The 21971-nt window shown below is 39.1% G+C and overlaps 1 protein-coding gene across 1 annotated transcript in view; it reads left to right on the top strand.

Moving 5' to 3' along the window:
* The window catches only part of HECW2 (HECT, C2 and WW domain containing E3 ubiquitin protein ligase 2), a 123876-nt gene that overhangs the window by 60172 nt on the left and 41733 nt on the right, over window positions 1-21971 (top strand). Inside the window, exons 4-10 of the mRNA XM_015867659.2 lie at window positions 7013-7107; window positions 9239-9314; window positions 11203-11372; window positions 13627-13769; window positions 17280-17380; window positions 18132-19469; window positions 21036-21131. Coding sequence (XP_015723145.1) covers window positions 7013-7107; window positions 9239-9314; window positions 11203-11372; window positions 13627-13769; window positions 17280-17380; window positions 18132-19469; window positions 21036-21131 — 2019 coding nt within the window. The remainder of the gene's footprint in view (window positions 1-7012; window positions 7108-9238; window positions 9315-11202; window positions 11373-13626; window positions 13770-17279; window positions 17381-18131; window positions 19470-21035; window positions 21132-21971) is intronic.

Raw genomic sequence — 21971 nt, forward strand, 5'->3', positions numbered from 1 at the left:
CAAGCAGATAACTTGTAAATGCACAGCTTGCTATCTCCTCTATTCAAATCAGACAGCCCACAGAAATGAAGGCGGGGAGGATCTCATCATTTTCATACTGTAAACAGGCATTAATTCCCCCCAAAGCGCCCCAAATTAGCCAAACGAGGATGATCAAAGAAAACTCTTACATGCTTTAGACAAAAAAATGGCACAAAAAAATCCATAGACTTTATTCGGGGGAGAGAATCAAAGGAATCAGAAGTGAAATAATGAGATGAAGTTGATATATTTCTGAAATGCAAGTAGCCTCTGAGGGGAATGACTGAGGAATGGGGAAGCAAGAGAATATGCAAAAAGGAAGGGAAATAAGTTCCAAGTCCAGCTCACCATCAAAAGCAGCTGGTGTCCTTAAGGTGTCACCTCTACAGAAGGTGACTGGTTCTGGACTGCAGAGACAGGCTTTCCTCTTCCTTTTACCTGGGAATGGAACAAAATTGCACTGTGAGCATGAAAAGGATCTCTGTCACTTCACAAGGTGAATTTGAGCATCAGCGTGCTTGAAATGATGTTTCTTTACATAATAGATGTGACTTTAAAACTTTCTGTTTTGAGGTTTGCTTAAACGTGGGGGAGGGAAAACAATGACTCACTAGATTGCTACCTCAAGTTGTTTGCTGTATCAGCTACAGAAGGACTGCTAGACGTGACCACAGCTCTGCAAACAGTTTTCTTCCTTCTCCTGTGAAATGAAAGGACAAGTTCAAGGTGTGTTACTATGAACTGATAACAACAGTGGGAAGGTGCAACACAGCTTCATACTTCTGTGTTTGGTATGGTCATCTGGTATTTACCATGACATCAGTCAGACTCAAGACTGTTAGTGTCTAGTGCAGGGTAATGTGGTGGAGTTCCCCTGGTTGTCCTTTGGGTGTTCTGCTGGGACAGGAGTGATGGCATTCCCTATGGAGAACAGAGCTAGCAGAGTGAAATGACTTGCGGGGAAATCTTGGTGATAGAAAAAGCACTTGAATGGAGGCTTGAGTTTTCTGCAGAGCAGCTGATACAAGCTGCTGCTTATTTAGAAACTGCAGCTTCTAAGTCTGCAATATGGGCAATAAGGACTGGTTGTATTGCAGGTGCCACAGCAGGAAGGTTCTGAGTAGTATGGTCACTGTCAGGCAACAAGTAACTCCAGTGCTTATGAATTTCCGCAGGTGCATAGTTCCTAGGAGTTAAAAGCTGCAGATATCCCAGTAGGTAAAACAGGCCAGGACCTATTTTCAGCTACTGGGAGCAAGAGGCACAGGATGTCTCCTGCCTGTACAGCCCCAGCCTTCCCCAGCATCTGGGACAGAAGTGTCAGAGGTGTTTGATTACTGTTGTGCAGTATGGTTGGTTTTCTGCTTGTAATTAAAATTAATTCATACCATAATCCTGCTCAGTTTATAGTATGGGCAGGGGCTAAGAGCCTCCTTTAAGTCTGGGTTTCCTGGATCGAGCCATGAAGTCATACTGACTCACATTGATCAGATGTAGCTGAGGTCCCGTGTGAATTAATTACATTATCCACAAGAAACACCTTCACCTACTTTACTTGCAGTGTAATGTTTTTGTTGTTATTTATAGCATTTGATGTCATAGCCATTAGTATGAATAGAAATAAGCATATTGATTTGCATATATTTTCTTCACGTCTTGAACAATAACTCATAGTGGCAGCTGTTGGGATTCATCCAGACACTGCCAGTCTCATCACATCAATCATTTCCAGATCGCTTTTGGGATGTTTGTGGTTAAATCCCTTCTGGTGCCACACTGCAATGCTCACATGCAGTAACTGCACAGACTGTTTCTATTTTGTCCTTAAAATCTCAGTTTTGTGGCATGACTCTGAGATATATTCGGAAAGTGCGGTGGTGATACATGTGTTTGCATTACGCTGGTATCATTACAACTGAAGTTTTATATAGAGTTCTCTGTATTCTGTCCTTATTTCAGTGAAATTATAAGTTTTATAAGAACGGGGAATGGAGACTGAAACTTGATGTAATTTGCAGTTAGCAGAGTCAACTCGCAGCCCTCTTTTTTTGTTGCTTCAAAGTACTAAGAGAGACTGAAATAAACCTCATGGGTTTGGTAATTGAACTTGTACTTTCAGCTTTTAAAGGTGCTCTAATGAAGAGCTGTTATTGTCTGGCAGAGATAGGAGTGCAGTTCCATATTCTGACTAGAACATTGGTCAGTGGTCAATGTTAATGGGTATTTTATCAAAAGGGGTCATTACTTTTACCCAGTGTATGTATTTTGAGCATTCAATTTAAATTGTAAAGGTCATATTTTCCTGACATGAAGGCCTGGGTCTGTGTGGCATCGTGTAACCAGTACCTTCTCAGTAGTCTGACTGGGTTGTTTCTCACGGTTACTATTACAGCCCTATTTATAAGCCTGTTCACCAAGTTAGAAATACTTTTTATTATACTTTTGTTGACTTTTAGCAGTTATTTTTGAATATAACAGTAGAAATAGGATCATGTCTTGTGGTTCTTTGCAATTCATGACAAGCCTTAAGCACATATGACCCAAAGTGTTTTATTAGGAAGGTTAGATTATCATTAAGCACTTGGCCATAGTGGAATGTAGTAGACAGTGATCATAACTGTAAATACTTGTCTCAGAGTTACACAAGAGTGAGTGGGGATGGCAGGTCAGGTCCGTAGGCTGTTACTTCAGCAGATCTTGCTTTGTAGCTGCCTTTGGAGGAGGTTAAGTGAAGAGAGACCAGAGGACAGAAATCTCCTGTTACTGATACTAGTTTAGCACAAAAGCTCTCTGTGGTTCTGCTAAGGTCAGTTTTGATGGTTTTTGTTATTCCTTCTGTAAAATGCTGTGATGTGCCTGCTGATGGAAACAGCAGGTACCAGGAGGCAGCTGCTTCTGCTCATGTTCTGCTGCTCTCCTGTTTGCTGTCAGGAGTGCAGGCAGTGCTTAGATCTGCAGATAGCCATGGATTCAGGCATGTGGCTCCTGCCTCGAGTTGCCATGTCTGGGAGCTGGGCAGCTCCTGTGTGGTTGGCAGGAAGCATCAGACTGCTGCAGCCCCGTGAGGATTTGCCTTATCTTTCAGAGGTGTGTCTGCCATCCCCTCTCAGTGGAGTGTGTGATGACCTCAGCTCTGGTACAGAAGTTTCAGTTAGGTAGGAAATATCCTACCTAAGGACCCAGGGTATTATTTTGGGTGATGGCGTGCGGCACAGGGTGTCTTTCCAGCCATCTGGTGGTTGCTTCCACTGTTGAAAGCACATGACATTTGCCACGGTGAGTTTGTGGGAGTGTGATATAACCCACCTGCCAGGCCTTGCTGTACTTATATTTCAGCTACCATCCTCTGTGCCAGAGAGGATTTATCCGCTTGGCTTGCTTAATTGCAGCACGTTTCACACGCGTGGATAACCTGTGTGATAGTGTCTGTAGTCAAGTCCGCATCTTGATCCTGAGCAAACTGTTCTCAAAGTGAGTATTTTTGTTTTCCTCAATTATAGGTCTCCTGGAAAGAATGTGTTTTTCTAGAATCACAGTTGTGTTTATGTACTCTAAATGCCCGTGTTCCATGTATCTTTTTATCCTAAAGCATTTTTTTGTTTGGCAAAAATAAAGGCAGAAACCACATAGATGAAGTGGAGCCTTTGGAGAATTACTGGTGTTTTAAAGGCAAACTGTTACTTGGTATAAACTGATCTCTGTATTATTGAAGAAACAAGAGTCCGTGGTCCATAGAGGGAAGCACAGCATTATAATTTCATGCAGGAGTTCTTTTGAAATTCAAATAACGCTGTTTGAGTCCCAGAAACCTTTGTTGATTCCGGAATTTTTATATAATGGATCTGAGCTATAAAACGATGGTTATAAAATGATAACAGCTATTGGCTTTAAAAGAAGAGGATTACTGTCTTATGGAGTGTGCAGATTAATTAACACGTACCCCTGCTTACATGACTGCTTGTGATTCTTTCAAGCACTCAGATACCCCAATTTCACTTTGTCCTATTTTTAAATGAGGAGGAAATGTCTGGTGGCTGTAGGAATTCCTTGCAGTCTGTGTGATGTCTGGAGAAACGTCAGAGACAACGGGATGTGTGTGGCAGCAAGAACACAGTGCTAGGTACAGTCACTTTTTCCCATGGATGGAAATACTCTTTGTTCTGTAAGGCTGCATCTTTATTGAATCAAGCAGACAGCAAATATTACGTGGTCAGGTGCAGGCATCTTCTCTTTGCTGGACTTACTGCTGCTACCTTTTTCAGTACAGATGTCAAGCAAGGCAAGCTGATAATTACGTTGGGGAAAGAAATGGGAAAGAAAAGAAATAGAAGAGCAAGTTTTTAACTTTAAGGGAACATTTCCAAACAAACTGGCAGAATGAATGAAGGAAAGTAGGAAAGCTCTGTGGGTGATATATGTTGTTGTGTCCTTTATATTATGGATCAGTAGAGAGGAAGCCTGAATATTGAACTCAGCTTTCTTGATATTCAAGTCATGTTTGCAGGAATTTACTGTTTTGGAAGAGCTCTTTGTATTCATAGGGCCTTATTTATATTCAAGGGCCTTATTTATACATAATAGGTTGATGTATATTCTGCCAGGAACAGGCACAGGCATCTATTTTTAATATATCTGGAGCACAGAAATCCATTTGACATGAAGAACAAATATTTCAGTCGCAGTTTTTCTTCTGACACAATAGAGAAAATGTCAGAGAGCAAGATCCTCAGCTGCTCTGAACTGGCACAATCCCTCTGAGATTTATTTCTGTGTTAGGTATTAATAGTACTTTTAAAAATCATTTTTTAATCATCGAAGAAAAATCTCCTTATCTGTCTCTGGTCCTGTGAGGGAATTGTGTTCTTTCTGTGTGCAAGAAAAGATTTTGGAAACTTTAGTTCACTTTAGCAGTGTCTGTGTGAATGTCCCAGATAACCTGTTTTTCAATTTCATGCTGAATTTCAAACCTGGCTTTTCCTATGTTAATCCTATCGACAGCTGGAAAGCAGCTATGAAAGTTAGCAGCACTTGTGCTGGAATTCCAATTATATGTGAGCCCATTTGGTTGTAAGCATTGTTATTAGGTCAATAGAATTTCTGAGTATAGGAAGAGCCTGCACATCTTGACTTACAGACTTTTATAGGTGATCAGAAATCATGCTTGTGTTTTGAATTTTACTGTGATGTTTGTGGTAAGTAGAGCAGGCTAGATGAGCATATTTTGACAGCATTGGTGAACTCAGCTGTGAGGAGGAGGGATCAGCAGCCCTCTACCACCTCAGTCCCCACTGGGCTGGAAGACGTGCTTGCCTTTGAAGGCCAGCTTGGAGTGCATCCTTTGTACTAGGAGGAAGAGTGTAAATGAATGCTGAGCTATAACTGCATCACATAAGAAATTGGAAAAAAAAAACCAAAACAACAACCTTTCTGGTTGTGCAGACTTGCAGGATGGATTTGAATCCTTCTGAGTAGGGATAAATGGACTTTTAATCTTGCAGTGACAAGGAATCTTGCAATTCTCTCAGGAAATCATGCTGGATGTCTCAGATCTTTTTAGGTACGCACAGTTTTGTATTGTGAGGCTACTGACATACTGTTAAACCAAGTCAGAGCAATTGAAGTGCCAAGACTTTCATGCACACCCCTGGTCTGTTCAAGGTGGTTGCTGTCATTTGTACTTTGCCTGTGACCATTTCTGTCTGGCTGTGGTCATATCTGTACCCAGAGGTTCATCAACCTTCTACAGAAGAGTTGTCCCAGCAGAGAAGGAAAATGAGGAGATTCTTCCAGACAGGGAAGGTCTGACAGGATCAAGGGCAGCTGTTCCGCTGTGTTGGATGAATGCAGACAAATAGCAGCAGGGAGGTCAGGCTTCAGTGAAATGTAATACTGTTTGCTGCAAAAGCAGTTTAGCAAAACTTGATTCAGTGGGAGTAGAAACACGGTAAAACTTTCACCTTTCCTGTGTTCCAATATGAATGGCTTCCAGCCTCCTTCAGATATGTATATCATGAGACTTCTTCCAGAGTCATGCTGGTAGCACATGTCTTGGTAAGCCTTTTTCACAACTGAGTATATTGAAATAGCCAGAAATATAACCTACAGAATACACAAAGAGGAATTGACCAACTGCTCTAATTTCCTGCTAAACTATTTCTGAAAACGGATCACTGAATGACAGATTCAGCTTATACAGAATGAGCTTTCAACAGCAAACTGAACAGCGTGCTAATAGCTCTCCATAATAAACAGCTATAGTTGAAACTCCACTCCTGCCAGAATGTCAGAGTATTTGTAGAGCTAAATACATAATCCAAACTTTAAGAGCCTGAGTTTCATAGTGTTTTATCTCATGCTCAAGTTATGTCTATTTATTCTCTTATTTTACCCAGACCAAGGATATTTTTGGATTGGTATGTGAAAGGCAGATAGGCCTTGGGTGCAAAATGGGTGACTGTATCTGACATCTCAACATCATCTTTCCAAGTAACCTCTGACTAAAAGAGCTCTAAGGTAGTTTTTGGGTATATAAGCAAAGGAGAATCTGGCAAGACCATGAGAATAATCCCCCTTGTTCAACTTGGGTGAGGTTCATGCTAAGTACTGTGAGTAGTTGTGGAGTCCATAAAGTCAACATTCATTTTGAGAAACGAAGGAAGAGCAACAAAGAGCACAGTAACGATCACAGGAGATGATCTAATCATTTATTTTCTCCTCCGTATCCTAAGAATCAACTCAGAGGAAAAGCAGTTACCTTGCAGCAAATAGGGTTGTATTACAGTCCATGGAAATATATCCTGTACCTGTATCCTGATTCTCTGCAGGTTAAAAGAAGATGTGGTTCATTTATAGTTATTGTGTGCTTCTACAGCAGAAGTGACTCAGGCTGTGAACAGAAGTGAGCTATGACTCCTTATACGTGTTCCTTTCATTTTCTTTTGCCTAGTGTCAGTCACAAAGGATTTGATGTGATTTTTATTTTCTTTTCCAGCTGAAATAAAGATCTGTTTTAAATATTACCATGGTGTTAGTGGAGCCCTCCGAGCTACTACTCCATGTATCACTGTGAAAAACCCTGCTGTGATGGTAAGTTTAGCCTATTTAGTCAATGTATTTGTATAAGACACCGATACCAGCTGCCAGACAAATGTGTAAGTTCTCTTATTTCACCATTAAGTGCAATTTTTGCAGAGGCAGTGGGGAAAAATATTGTTTGATTGTGATCACCAAGATTAGGAAATATTTTTTTGGTTTTGTAATTGTCTTTATAAAATTTTTCATTATGAAATAACATCAGGAATCACTGGGCTTAACTGAAATCCTTTAAACTATTTGGTTTTGCTTGCTTTCAATGTTAATGTTTCTGGTTTGATGTAATTTAACACTGCTGCACTGGTTGTCTAATTCAAACTGAGTTCTTATCGGAAGTATCTACCTCTTATTTGCTAATATTAAAAATGAAATTGTTACTGAGATAGCAATTATAAGTATTAAAAAAAGGAAGGCTGTACAAAGCTCTGCTTTTGCAGAAGTGGTTCAATTTTTTTGGAGTATCACCAAAGTTGAGGTAATTCTCTGACTTTCAAGACTTATTGTTGCCTTCTTACAATTTCAGTATGAGATTTGTTTTGAAATACTGGCAGCTTTAAAGCTGTTTTTTCAGTGATGTGAATACCTGTTGAAAGAACATTCCAAAGTTGTATCCAGGTGCATTTGTTTGAAGTAATTCATCTAATACACTTGATATCAAGTTGACAGAAAGTTTCATGATGCATTTGATTTGATTTTTAGCTGCCAAATATTTAAGATCATATCTGCCAGGATGTTGTCTTGACAATTACAGTGCTGAAGATATTGTACAGCACAATTTAATCAGGTTGATTGCTTTTAATTTCATCTTGCGCTTTTTCAGCATTGTGTATTGTCCACAGGTGAATCTCATGTTGATATAGTGTTGTATCCACTATTGTGGACTTTGTCTCATTATACCAAACGTTTTTTTATTTCTCTTGGAATTACTGACCTAACTGATAGCATCACTTAATTGTGTTTGTGATGCCCTCATAATTTCACTACCAGCTGTTGCTGCTGAAGTATCCCTACAAAGCCATTGGAGCAATGGTACCGTGTGCTCGGTGACAGCATTCTGGTGAGAAATGCTTGTCCCTGAAAATGGTGGTGAATCATGACCCCAGTGATGCAAAAGGGAAATGAGCCAGGCCGGAGCCATGCAACTTCCTGCCACGGTCTGTTCCCTCATGAGGACGTCAAGCATCAATGTCACTGTGGTTCCTTTATCACTTTATTAACCTGACTGCTCTTATATGCTAAGTGTTAGAATTCTGTAATGGAAGAAATTCCTCACTATCAGTTGCACCACACCACTTACTCAGTTTTTGATTTTGTTTGCTGATCGATGTGAAGTGTTTGAAAGGTAATGATAATGCTAAAGCAATGTTGAAAGGACATTTTTAGTTCTTCCTTCATGGATTGCACATCTTGGTCCAGCCACCACTGCTCCAGAAATACATTATCAGTCCTGTAGGTTCTAGTTTTGCTTTCAGACAACTCTTCAGGTGCTAAAAACTGCTTTATGTACTTCAACTATGCACAGGTGTGCAACTCTGTATTCAGCTAATTTTGTTTGATAGATCAGGTGACCTCCTGTTTTATCACAAATACGCATTCCTACTATAGTTTGGATGAAGCTTTTTCAGCAGACTGTGTAATCTCTTCTGTCTGGGAGTGCATGCACTGCCCATGTAAAGAGCCATTTGACTTCAAATAAAGCTCTGTTGATGTTTTTATGTTAGATTATTCAGTTGGATGCACATCTCTGCCTTCAGAGAAATTCTTCTGTCAATTGAAAAGACTGTTAGTGGGTATAGCTATTTAGACATGAATGCGTGTGTTCTGATGTACTGCTTTACCGAATCAGGTAGATTTTATTTCACAAAAGTGAAACCAGTAAGAAAATAAGGCTTCCCTTTCTGCGGTTGCCTGTTTGGAAGATAGCAAGGGTGAGTTTATTAACAACACTTAGCTTAACTAATACATGCTTACCTAGAAATGGATATTACAGCTTTGTTTGTCCGTGTTAATAGGCAGTATTTGGTGCAGTTCTTCTGAGTACTACTTGCTAATTACACAGTCATCTTTGAACATGTATAAGATGGATGAAAATGTCTGTGATTTCTTATTTTTTTTTCCCCTTCAGATGGGAGTAGAAGGCACAGATGAAGGTGCTTCTGGAGCCCAGCACTCTCGGAAGTTAGTCAGCTTTACGCTATCAGGTATAAAAACAACAAAAAACCCCACAGAAACCTATGTTTTACAAAGTATTTTTACCAAAAGAAAAAAGAATGAAAAGTAGTTGCTGTTTTAAAAAATGTCTAAAATAGAGTGCTTTTCTTCCTTAGCTTCTGTAGGAGCACACTCTAGTGGCTTGAAAGATGTCGTTTCTTTACAACTTCTGTTTGAAAACAAGCCAGAATCATGAATTTCCAGGAGTGAAAGAAGCTAAATTGATGGATCTCAGCATGAGAAATTTGCACAGTTTCTAGCTTGTGCAGCAAAGAAAAAAGGTTAAATATATAGCCTCTAAATACAGTGCAAGCTGGTTCTGTCACCTTTATGAAAGTAGTAGCAAGGAGAAGGAAGGAAGAAAAAGGGAGTAGGAAAAATGTTTTCTTACAACAGAGCTAAGCTGTCATATAGAAAAATAGCTGAAGGATACTGTCTACCAGCTACACTTGTTTTGATTAGCACTTTATTCCACAGGAAATTTTGTGTGACTATAGCATATTCAACTTGTGTGAAGACAAAAATAATTGCTTCTAAATAAATAGCTGACAGTGGTAACATTTAGGGGCTGTTGGAGTAGAACTGAAGAAAAAGTTCCTTGCTGTGGCCTTGCAGCAGTTAACAAGATAGAACTAATATGTTCTATCAAAATAATTGTTTTGTTAAATGTGATAAACACATGTTTGACAGAATGTTATGGCTGAACTTGAGGAGTCCACTAAATTCAGTTCAAAAGTGTAATGACTTATAGGTCTGTAAGGTGCTCTCCAGAATGTTTTTGGTGGCTTATCCAGAATGTGGTGAGTCTGCATTTTGTTGTTGCTGCCTTCATGTCTTTTTTCATATATGTCATAGAACCATGACATTTTAAAACTAAATTTAATCTTTAATGGGCTTTTATTTTGCAAATCAGAAGACATTCTGTTTTTTTTGCAAGTTGTAATGAAACACAATTGTCTAACATCTTTTCAAGTGAGTATTTTTGAAGCAAGGATGAACATTCTGGTCCTGGCTGCCTGTGAGACTGCGGTAACAGACAAGCTCTAAATATAAAATTATGTTAAACTTTAAATTATGGCGAGTCAAATCTGAACCATAATTCAGTGATGTTATTTCCTAGGTTTCATGCTGTACTCCTTTAATGTCCGGGCTTGGTTTTTTTGGCTTCTTTTGATGTGACTTGTTTGTGAAATATTTCTTGTGAACAGAAAAGAATTAAAGTGCCTTGTTTTGAGAATTTCTCTCTATTACTTGAAGCGTAAGTTGTAGGGGCTGCAATACTGAGGTTTCTCTAGGAAGAAAGAATCATTTTCAGAAAATGTTTCCTCCTTCTATGTGGGATACCTTATTCCCAAGTGGAGAGGAAGTGTGCATCATAATCCAGAACAAACTTGATAATATGAATATTCAAAGTTATCTTAAAGTCTCAGCTTTGAGCAAGTGTGAGTTCACTATATTACCTCTCAGACAAGTTTTTTAATCTTCCCTGCAACCAGAGGTAGAGCATGTGTACTGCATGGTGAGCTGAGAGCTCAACTTGTTTTAGGGTAGAAATACCTTACATACTGAGAAAAACATTTGTACCTCAGTTCAAAGTTCATGCTCTAGTTTTGTTTTAGGAATGACTGGAAGGCAGAATGTAAATGAGGATGTCCTTGCTTTTCCTCTGTATATCCTCTTGGGAAAACACTTGATTTCCTGCTTCAAGCATCATCTGTAAGCTGGATCCAGTTACTCTATGAGTAATTTTGAACTATTTAGTGGTTATTTAGTGGTTTATGTGAATTAGTTTCTTAGGTAGTATTTTAAAAATGCCATGCCTTGTGAACTAACTTTCATTCACTCTGTTCCTTTTTCCTTCCTTGTTTTGCTTTAAAGACATCAGAGCAGTTGGACTTAAAAAAGGCATGTTCTTCAACCCTGATCCTTATCTAAAGATGTCCATCCAGCCGGGCAAGAAAAGTACATTTCCTACATTTGCTCATCATGGTCAGGAAAGAAGATCGACCATCATCAGTAACACAACTAACCCTGTTTGGCACAGAGAGGTAATGTATGCCTTTTGAGAGCTGTCTGCAAGTCAATGCAGTGTACCAGGCTTCTATTTTCTCTTTATGCATCAGTCTTTACTCTGTAAAGGCTGAGAGCTTATTTTGTAGGTAGCTATTTAAACTGACACAGAAATTGTAGTAATTTTAGGAACCCTGCTGTTGGATAGAAACAGCTATCATCTGTGTGTTTATGCCCCGTGTTTAAGCTGCACGACTGTGAGGTTTTTCATTCACTTCTCTGCTAAAAAGAGTTGGAATCATTCAGCAGCCCAGTGGATCACTTGAAATTGCAAAAAAATAAATTAATTAAAATGAATCATATGTTGTGAAACGACTCTTTAAGAAAAGGCACAATAAGTGGGCATTTATGACTAGCGATGGCAAAGACTGCTCATTTGGAAATAATATCCTCATTGTGCATAGCAGGTGGCAAGCATTCAATTTTGCCAGGCAGAGAGTACGTTCTTGGTGTGTACTCTGTATGTGCTGTTGTGGAAGGGAAAGCCTGGGAAGACACTGCAGTGCAGCTTAGAAAGGACTGGGGGCAGAAGGTAGTTGGGCAGAGTCCAGTTTCAGGCAGGAGGCAGCAGGTCTCAGAGAAGGAGCTACCTGTAACTCTCTGAGCATGGAATAACAAGGCCACATCTTTGAAGTGCTTATGTGTAAAACCAGCAGAAGTTTGTAAATGTTTCAGGGCTGGCTAGCAGCCTTCTAGGTCTGTGCCTGTTTTCTAACAAGCAGATGCCTATGCTGTGTTTGAATGGTACTGTTTTCTTTAGGAAGATTGGAAAATTGAGCTGGATTTGGAGGGTGCTTCCATAAATAATAATTAAATCTAATGAACAGTTAAAAAGAAAAGAGCAGGGCAAGCATTAGCACTGCTCTGGGGTATTTGCTTGTGGGAAAGACTCTGGATTGGTAGAAAACTTAAGATCTTAAAAATTCGAAATTTGAAGAAAAAACTTCTCTTGTATTTTCCTCTTTTTTTTTTTTTTCTCCTGTTCTAATTGTTTATTGAAGCTTATTAGAAGAGTGATAATGTTCACTGGTGTACGCAGTATATCAGCTTGCTTTAACTGCTGTATCTTCCCTGTAGCAATTTCTGATGACTCCAGCTTACCATCTCATTTCACGTGCCATCCTAGAATTGATCCAGTTTTACATCTCCTCCTTTCTGCAAAATAATTTGTAGCAAACTGAGAGACTAATTTTGAGTTGTATTTATCACAGCTCTGCCCAGCATGATAATGCTTTTTGTTTTTCATTCCTAACCTATTTTAATTACTGTTTTTGAACATTCTTAGCCAATGTCTACAGCTGAGCTGAAGAGTTGTTCCATCTTTTGTTTCTTATTCACTACATTATCATCTAGCTAACTAGATGCTCATTAAGTTGTATTCAGCTTTTGATTTTCTCTGAGATATTAAAGGTGAAGTGGAAGTGTAACAGATGACTTTGGCTCTTCAGTAGATTTTTCCCATACTTTTTTGTTTGAATTTTTTTAATAATCTGGAGGTTCCTCAGCCTGGTTTCCTGGTAGGATTTGTCATCATGTTACATGTATGTGTGCATCCCTGCTGCCTTGCATGTTCATATGCATGCCCAGTATCACTGCTGAATCTTGACCGTTTGCAGGCAGGATTGGCAGAACAGCACAGATATCAAGTATGAATTATTCATAAGCATAAGGAAATTTGATGCTAGGCTGAAGAGTGTGACTGTAACAGTGTTCCCTCAAAGGGGATGGTGGAATGGAGATCTTACCAGGCGTCACCATTTATTTTTGTAGATTAATACTGTCTTGTATAAAGGCACCAAGTTCAGGAAAAACTGTTGGAGCTTATTGGGAAAATTTTTGAACGTTGGGGTGAAAATCTACAGAAATTGATCCTCCTTTATTTTTAGGCTTATGAAACTATGGCCTAGAAATTGCCCTTCCATCTGGAAGCAACCACTCGGACACACTGCATTCTCCTTTCAAAACAGGACGATCCCAGTACTTTTGCCCAATGCATTTTATGGAGAATGTATTTTCTAGGAGTGGTGAAAAGGTGTTTGCTTTCTGAGTGGTTACTTGAATATGCAAAAATACATTGCTTAATAATGGTGTTGATGTTATTTTACAGTATGGAAAATACTATAGGTCCTCAGTTAATGCTGTCAGAGTTCACTGTGAGCTAGTAGTAGTTGCCTACATGCTTTCTGAATAAAGGTATATTGATATCATGTCAAATATGTTCTTTCCTTCCAGAAATATTCTTTTGTTGCACTTCTAACAGATGTCCTGGAAATTGAAGTTAAAGACAAATTTGCCAAGAGCCGTCCAATCATCAAACGCTTTCTGGGGAAGTTAACCATACCAGTTCAGAGACTGTTGGAGAGGCATGCAATTGGGTAAATAAATACATATTTAATGCTTGAGGGGAGACTCAGCATCTGGGTTGCTGGCACAGAGCAGCCTTTCTGGCTTACTGGCACAGCCACAATTTGTATTGCAACTGTAGTAAGAAATTGAGTAGGAATTTTAATATCCTTACTGCCTAATTGGAAGATGGTGGTGTTTTGCACCCCATTCTGAATGCATATGTATGTGTTTGCGTGTATGTTTCTCTGAAATTTGTTTCCAACTCTGGTATCTCTACACAAAACATTGTTACCATCACAAAAATCTTACCGTATGGCTCGCCAACGAAGAAGCAGAGCATTTTCATCACAGAGCTCTATAACTGTGTGCAGATTTCTTAGAACAAGCAAGTTTTATTTTCTCTCTTTTGTAACTCAATTATTTTTAATTGTCAGTATAACAGTGAGAGATTTAATATCTATTCAACTAACTGGTCAGAACTGCAAGGCTGTGAATCTTTATTTTTCAGTGCTGGTGGTACTAACAAATTAAAATTGCCTCGTTATGAATAGAGCACTGATGGGACTCAAAATTAGTCTATTTTTTAAAAGTTGTTCATTTTTTGGGTAGCTATCTGCTACGGTTTAAAGATTAAACTCTTGAAAATCAGTCAAGTAGATGATCAAAGCAGGCCACTGGAGAACCAGACTCGCTTGAAAGAGCCTGGGACTTGGTGCATAGGCACTGTAATATTTTGCAGAGGTGAAGCGAGTGGTTGGAGGTCTTTAACAGATGCAAGCAGTGTATGCAAATGTGTAGTTTTACATATAAGAAAATATAGTAATTTTAGGCTTTATTGTTTTGTCAGAATCTTTTCTAAGTTCTATGTTTTGTTTGGCAGCTTAAACAAAAAGAATTTCTCAAAAGACAAAGAGAGGAATGGAATTGTTCCAATGTATTTTGTATAGGACCAAACTCAAAGCTCATGAGTTGCCATTACTCTTAAATGGCCTCTGGATGAAGCCTATGAGAAATGATGGTAAAGAAATTTACTGTATTCTTCCTTGAGAGTTTAAGGGAATGGCAGCATCACTAAGCTTTTGCACAAAAAGCAGGATATAAACAACTGGCCTCCTTTTTCACAGATATTCTCATCAAAGTAACAAGTTGCATAACTGGAGAAAAGCAAATTCAGTTTGAAAACAGTTTTCAGCTTTAAGTTTGCAAAGTGGTAAGTAAAGAAAGAATACAAAGTAGAAGTAAAGTAAGAATAAAATTGCAAGAGTAGCTTAAAATTCTGATGATGTCTTTTGATAATTTACTTTTTAGAAAAAAGAGAGAAAAAGAGAGAAAAACTGCTTAAGTGCATACAATTGAACTTCACTAAGAAATGCTTCATCATCTCTGAGTTTCAGCAACTTATAGTACGTTGGAGAAGGCAGCTTTTTCTAATAAATTTGCACACTACTAGACATTCAAAAATAGGAGAATGATGCTGGTTTAAAGACCTAGTCCAGGGATTTCATTTCCATGCTGTATCCCAGAATGTTTTGGGGTATACTCCAGGATTCTTAGCAGTGAGAAGTAAAGCCTGTTTACTTCATTTGTCAGTTCTTGTTTGTTTTTTTTCCAACCAAAATTCTGGAAGGCATTTCCTGTTTTCTTCTCCATACTTGTGTTTTGAATAGGAAAGGCAGTATAATAAATAGGTAGTGGGAACGTAGGTAAGTATTCACTTTTGTTTTGCCATGCTGCTGATATAATTAACGTTAAATCATTCTTAAAGGTTTTTTTGCCTATTTATCTGTAATTTATTTGTCTCTTTATGTTTCTAAGTAGTGGGCAATACAGACAGGAAGTATAACTGTACCAGGTATACAATCAGTTGTTATTCTCTTATTTTATTTTTGGTCAAATGAATCAAACCTCTTCATTGTTATAATGTCAATAACAGTTGAAATCCTCTACTGGATTAAAGTGTGAGCTTGAAATACATAAATCAATGGAATTACAGCACACCATATGCTTACCTTGCTTTTACACATATCAGTATGAATGAAAAAGTGAAGTCCAGAACTTTTTAAAACTTGTTTTTAGGCAGATTGCAGTAGATTTTGGCCTACCTTTAACTGTTGGTATAGCTTAGAAGTTTTCATAGTGAGATGGCCACTGTCTCCTTAAATTCCATGGAAAATACCATACGTGAGTGTAGGAATGATCGAGTATTGATTTAGCTCAGTCTAAAGCAGAGGTTATTTATGTCATGGCTTTCTCTGATCTTGTACTGCCTGTGGCATTGTAAGCCTTATGTAAAAGATGTGGAAATCTTAACCAGCAATCTTCTGAGGACACTCCCAAGACTAACTGAAGAGCTGCAATTGGATTATTGAGCAGTGAATCTGTGATGCAGATTCAAGAAACACAGCTGTGATGATTAGAAGTCGTGTGTTCTGCAGAGCAGTGTGGGGAGGCTGCTTTGCCTTAACTTAGCCACTCAGTGCTTTTTTTTGCTCAAGTGCTGTTTGCAGTTTAACTGCTGCAGCTTATTTCAGGAGTTGCCTTTCAGTCCATTGCTTGTTGCGGTAAGAATCCTCTCAGCATAAAAGAGGTGTTTGTACCAGTACAAATGTAATAGCATAAATAGAACTGATTTCCCATGGAGGTTTTCAGCAGCCCCCTCCTCTCCCCTTCTGCTGTGTCAGGTGTGTGGAAGGTGATTGGAGCTGTTAATTCTGGCAGCACATAGTAAGAATGTAGGATCTTATCCTAAGTTTAAAGCTGACACAGGTACCTAACCAAGTCTCAGTCCTGCTGAAGTCAATAACACTTGAACTATTTTATGTGAAAACTGAACATTAAAAGCTCTTCTAAATAACAGCGTGTTTAGGCAGATACAGAAGTGCTTTATTGAATGAGAACTAAAATGTGAAGTTATTTGGCTTTTGTTTTGTTTTATGATAGAAGCCACAAGGGGGCAGAAGGCTTTCAAAAAGCAAAGGTTTTAGTTAATAATAAAACAGATTTTTTTTTCTTTTTTTTTCTTTTTTTTCTTTTTTTCTTTTTTTCTTTTTTTTCTTTTTTTTCTTTTTTTTCTTTTTTTTCTTTTTTTTCTTTTTTTTCTTTTTTTTCTTTTTTTTCTTTTTTTTCTTTTTTTTTGTGTTGTTGTTGTTGGAGGGAGGAGAAGGTAAAGAAAAAAGATCCTTCTCAGTGTGGTTTGTTTTGGAATTGAAAGCAGATCTAGAAATGTGTGAGAATTCCTGGAACACGAGATATATTTGAAAAAATACAGCCATTTGTTTGGCTCTTTTGTGTGTTAACAAACAATATGTTACACCATTGTTAATGTTTGTGCTTTTCCACGCAAGCAAGTGTACGTGGTTAATTTTATAAGTGTAGTAGAAGTTTCCTTCTATCACACTGACTCTACCTGATAAGCACTTATCATTGGAAAAATACAACCAGTTAAAATGTGAAAAAAACAAGCAAGAGACAAAAAAAAAAAACCAAACAAAACACCCAACCCCAAAGCCAACCATGCCTTTTTTTTTATTTTTTTGCAGAGACCAGATTCTCAGCTATAATCTTGGCAGAAGGCTCCCAGCAGATCACGTCAGTGGATATCTCCAGTTCAAAGTGGAAATCACATCTTCTGTTCACGAAGGTGAGAATTTGGCAGTGACCCAGGTCTCCAAACAGTTACTTGAAGAGAATTTATGTATATTTGTATTTCTAAGATTACCTATCGAAATTAAGTGTTTTATTTGGTTATGGGGCCTCTATTATTGCCTTTCGCTTGTAGGGAATAATGTTTTAGATGTTTTGGATATGACTTTGGAGATTATATTTCCAAAACACCAACACTCATCCATTTATCCTGGGTAGATTCCCATTCCTTACAGTAGAAAAATCTGACTTACTCAAAATAACTATAGTGAATAGAATTCGATATCCATGCACAGTCTGTGATTTTTAATGTGGTCTTGGATGTTGGTTTGCATGCTGCTAAGGACAACTGGTTTTATATAAACCCCCCTTCTGGGTATAAGAGAGATGCTGTAGAAAACTGGTTCCTTTTTTTTGTGAGGCTGGTTTGACAGTTGGGCAAGATGATTGGCAATTGAAATGGTCTTTTGAAAGCAGAATGGAAGTAATATTCTATAGCTGTGAAATTTTGTTGTAGACTGGGATAGATTTGTACGGAGAAAATTCTGTGGTTGCTGTAGTTGTAGTCTGTGATTGTGATGATATCTGCATTATTTTAACTGTATTTTCTTCACTTAGTTGTCTGATTAAAATAAGCCTATGTTTTGAAAGATGTGTATTTTTATATCTTGTCTGTGATGCTGCAAAAGTAGAATGAGGTGATGGTGGCTGCGTTACATATTTCACATTCAATCTTTGTGTCCCTGCAGATGCTTCACCAGAAACGGTTGGCACTTTGCTAGGAGTGAACTCTGTAAATGGAGACTTGGGCAGCCCCTCTGATGATGAGGACATGCCAGGAGGACATCATGATACTTCCACAGTGTGTTCCAATGGTCCAGTCCTTGAGGAATCTTCCGGAGAAACAATCCAGAGACATCCTTTAAGGACTAGTACAACACTAGAAACAGATCAGGATGACTTAACCTCTGGTGCTTCAAGATCATCACCTACAAGAGGTCGCCAGGACTCACTGAATGACTATCTGGATGCAATAGAACACAGTAATCATCCCAGACCTGGGACGTCTGCCTGTGGTGAACGTCCACGTGGAGCCTCCCCAAAACTGAGGAGTAGCTTCCCTACTGACACAAGACTTAATGCAATGCTTCACATTGACTCAGATGAGGAGGAGCATGAGCTACATCAAGACCTGGGTTTCCCATCTTCCTTGGAAGATGACGGTGGCTTAGTAATGCTTAATGGTGCTACAAGAAATGCTGAAAGAAATGGTTTAAGTCACTCATCTGATCAGGTAACACAAGGGCCTGCAGAGAATGGAAATGTTTCAGCCTCTGAAGCTCCTTTGCCCTCAACTGATGACCAGCCGGAGAGTCTCCCAGAGCTTCTGCCATCACAGTTAGTTGAAGGTGAAAGCCTGCAAGGTTCTCAGGATGAAGCACCGGCAGACCAGGCTGGTGGCGACTCAGATGCTGTGCAGGAGGCAGAGCAGCCTCCCAGTAATACAGATGCAGGAGCTGCTGATGCTGCTGCTGGGAGCAGAAGGGGTGTTAGTGAGACAGAATCTATTGATCAAGGGTCTGAACCTTCCCAGCTGTCATCAGAAACAGAGCAGAGTGATCCTGCTCGCACAGAAAGTGTCAGTGAGGCTAGCACCCGACAGGAAGGGGAGAGTGATGTGGAAGGGGCAGACAGCTCTTGCAATGAAAGTGCAACTGTGCGACGTTCCTCAGTTGAAATGCGCTGTTCTTTTGAAAGTGCCAGGTTTCCTGAGACTCCAGCATTTTCTTCTCAGGAAGAGGAAGAGGGAGCTTGTGCTGCTGATGTGGCCAGGACTGAGCCAGCTGCTGAAACACAGGACTCTCCAAGTACGTCTAGTTCTTTGCCTGCAGTACAGTTACCTCAGGGGGAAGTACAGGAGGCTGAGGGAGGTGAATTACAAGACCAAGAGGATGCAGAAGAAGTCTGGCAAAGAAGAAGCAGCCTGCAGGCAGCAGCTGCCAATAGCCAGTCTCAGGATGAAGAAACAGAAGGAGCCCAAGCAGCTTGTGAGGGTGCCACTGCAGAGGTTGAAGGAGCTACTGGAGGTAACAACTGTAGGAGGCACTTCATGAAGTGACCTTTCTGCAGTCAAAAATATTGTTTAAGAGCAAACATCTGAAGATAAAGATCTTGACTTCTCAATTTCATTATCCCTTAAGATTTGTATTCCTTTAAGACATGCCTTTGTTTAACAGGCTCTCGGGGTTTTGATGTAACAAAAACCATCAAAACTGAAATATTTCATAACGATGTTTGTTTTGAAATTGAATGTATTTTAATTCTTCAGAGAGTACTGAGAAGGAAAATGAGGAGGAGGAAAGCATTTCGCAATATTATCTTGCTTACTAATCAAAATAGAAATTGAGATGTCATAGGTGGATCCCAAAACTATATAATGCAATCTAGAATTAATACTTAGATCTTTTCTTCAGCATGTTTATGGGGGAAGAAAATATGTATACAAGCACATAAGGATAGTTTAAAAACTAAGAGTTACTTTAGTCACACCTCTGCTACTGTCTTCCCCTTTTCAGTTTATTAGCTGTATAGGCACATCCTAGCACAGCAGGAATCATGGGTAGAGAGGAACGCATTACTCAAGACTGTAAAGCTATTCCCAATTGTAAGATTATTTTAACGGTGAGGATTTTGCATCTCACTAAGGTCACTTAAAGTTGGCTTGTGTCCATAGTAGGATTGTTTCAAGTGAATTTCACTTTTTGTCACCCATTCCCTTTCATCAGGGATTGAAGTGAATATGGTCAAATGCGTGCGACCAAGCTGGATTTCTGGATTCCTCTTTTTAATAATGTTTCAGATGTTTTGGGTTAATCTCCCAGTCTTTGAAGTACATCCTGTTCTGAACATGTTTGTAGTATTTATCCTAAAAGTTTGTTGAAAATGAATAATCCTGAACAGCAAATTATTTTTTTCGCTCTTGAGTGCCAAATTCTGCACCAGGAATCTCAGAGAGCTGTGATTCTGTTTGGGGGGTGGGAGAAATGAGGTAAGCACAAATAAATTCTTTTCCTTAAACCCTACAAGTATGTTTACTTCTGTATTGGTTACAGTTATACCTGTCTGTGGGAGAAAAATCATAGGTCTATTCATTTTTTCCCCCCCATAAGCAACTCTCTGATTTGGAAAGAATAATTTTGGTAATAAAATAACAAATTCAATACAACACATTCTTTTACATCATTTTCTAGACATTTAAGACTTTTTACTAGTAGCCAGATCCTAGCTAATCAGTGTGGCTGCACCAAGGAAAATCAATGAACAGTTTCGCCTCACACCAGGTTTCTGTGATGGCCCTGTCCTTTGCTGGGATATGGCTTGGGCGCACATGGCTGTCTGTGCTCTGATTTCTGTTGGTCACAGGGGGATTTATTGTGCCCCAAGAGATGTTTTCTGGACAAGAACTGCAGAGTATGCCAGAGAAACCACCCTGAACTGTAGACTTGACTTTGCCAAAAAAGCCAGTTTCTCTTAAGTGTATTCTAAAACGTCGTAGTCCTGCAGAAGTTTTAGCATGTCTTGTTCACTTGAGGGGCAATTGTAGGTTTTCCCCGTATTGACCGAGACATAATTTGTGGGCATTTTGATTCTAGGTGCTCAAGCCAATGGCCATCAGCCCTTGAGGTCACTGCCTTCAGTACGCCAGGATGTTAGCCGGTACCAGCGAGTGGATGAGGCACTGCCACCAAGTAAGTTCCTCATAATTTAATGGAGACACAAGCTGCCGGAATGCCATTAATGAGGTCTCATTATGTTTCATTTTTAAATGTGAGAACTGCAAGTGAACATCTGAGTAGCTCTAAATGAGGAAGGGTGATGATTAAGTGTGGTGCTGTTCCCGTGGAAGGCATTGTGCTCAGTCTGCAAACTATCAGGATGTGTGATGGTAATTATACCTGATGTATACAGACTTGATAAGCAAAATTTGCAGAATATTAGGAAGGCTGATTAAACGGGGAGCAGCGACGATCTGTTTAGTATTAGATACCTAAAAGGTGGAATGGATTAAAAACTCATGTCCTCGTAGCAGTACACAGATAGAAACATGCATTGGAATGTCAGAGTGATGAGAATATTTTGCTTCCTGCTGGTTCTCTTATAAGCAGTGCATGTAACAAATTAGTCCTCTGCACAGATCCCAAAGTTAAATTAACTACCGCCTCAATAAACCAAAATTAATTTTCACAAAAGAGTGCCTGGGAGACGTATACTTCATTTGAATTTTTATCATTTTCATTCTGACAATGAGAGAGAGCATTATGGAAGATCAAGATGTGATAAGTTAGGAATGCATGGAGATAACCTCTATAGTACCGTTGTGCGTTTCAGAAGCAAACTGTACACTACAATATCTACTTGGGAAACGTATGGTGGTATTAATGGAGAAGGTTTGGCTTTGTGGAATTGGAACATGTCTGACATTGGCTGGGATTTTACAGTCATGCACAGGCATATATATGGTTACACACCAGCATACGCACCTTTAAAATCAAAGCCCAGTGCCACGGTTGTGGTAATTATTCATCTGT

The sequence above is a fragment of the Coturnix japonica genome, chromosome 7 (genome assembly GCF_001577835.2).
Source record: "Coturnix japonica isolate 7356 chromosome 7, Coturnix japonica 2.1, whole genome shotgun sequence".
Lineage (NCBI taxonomy): Eukaryota > Metazoa > Chordata > Aves > Galliformes > Phasianidae > Coturnix > Coturnix japonica.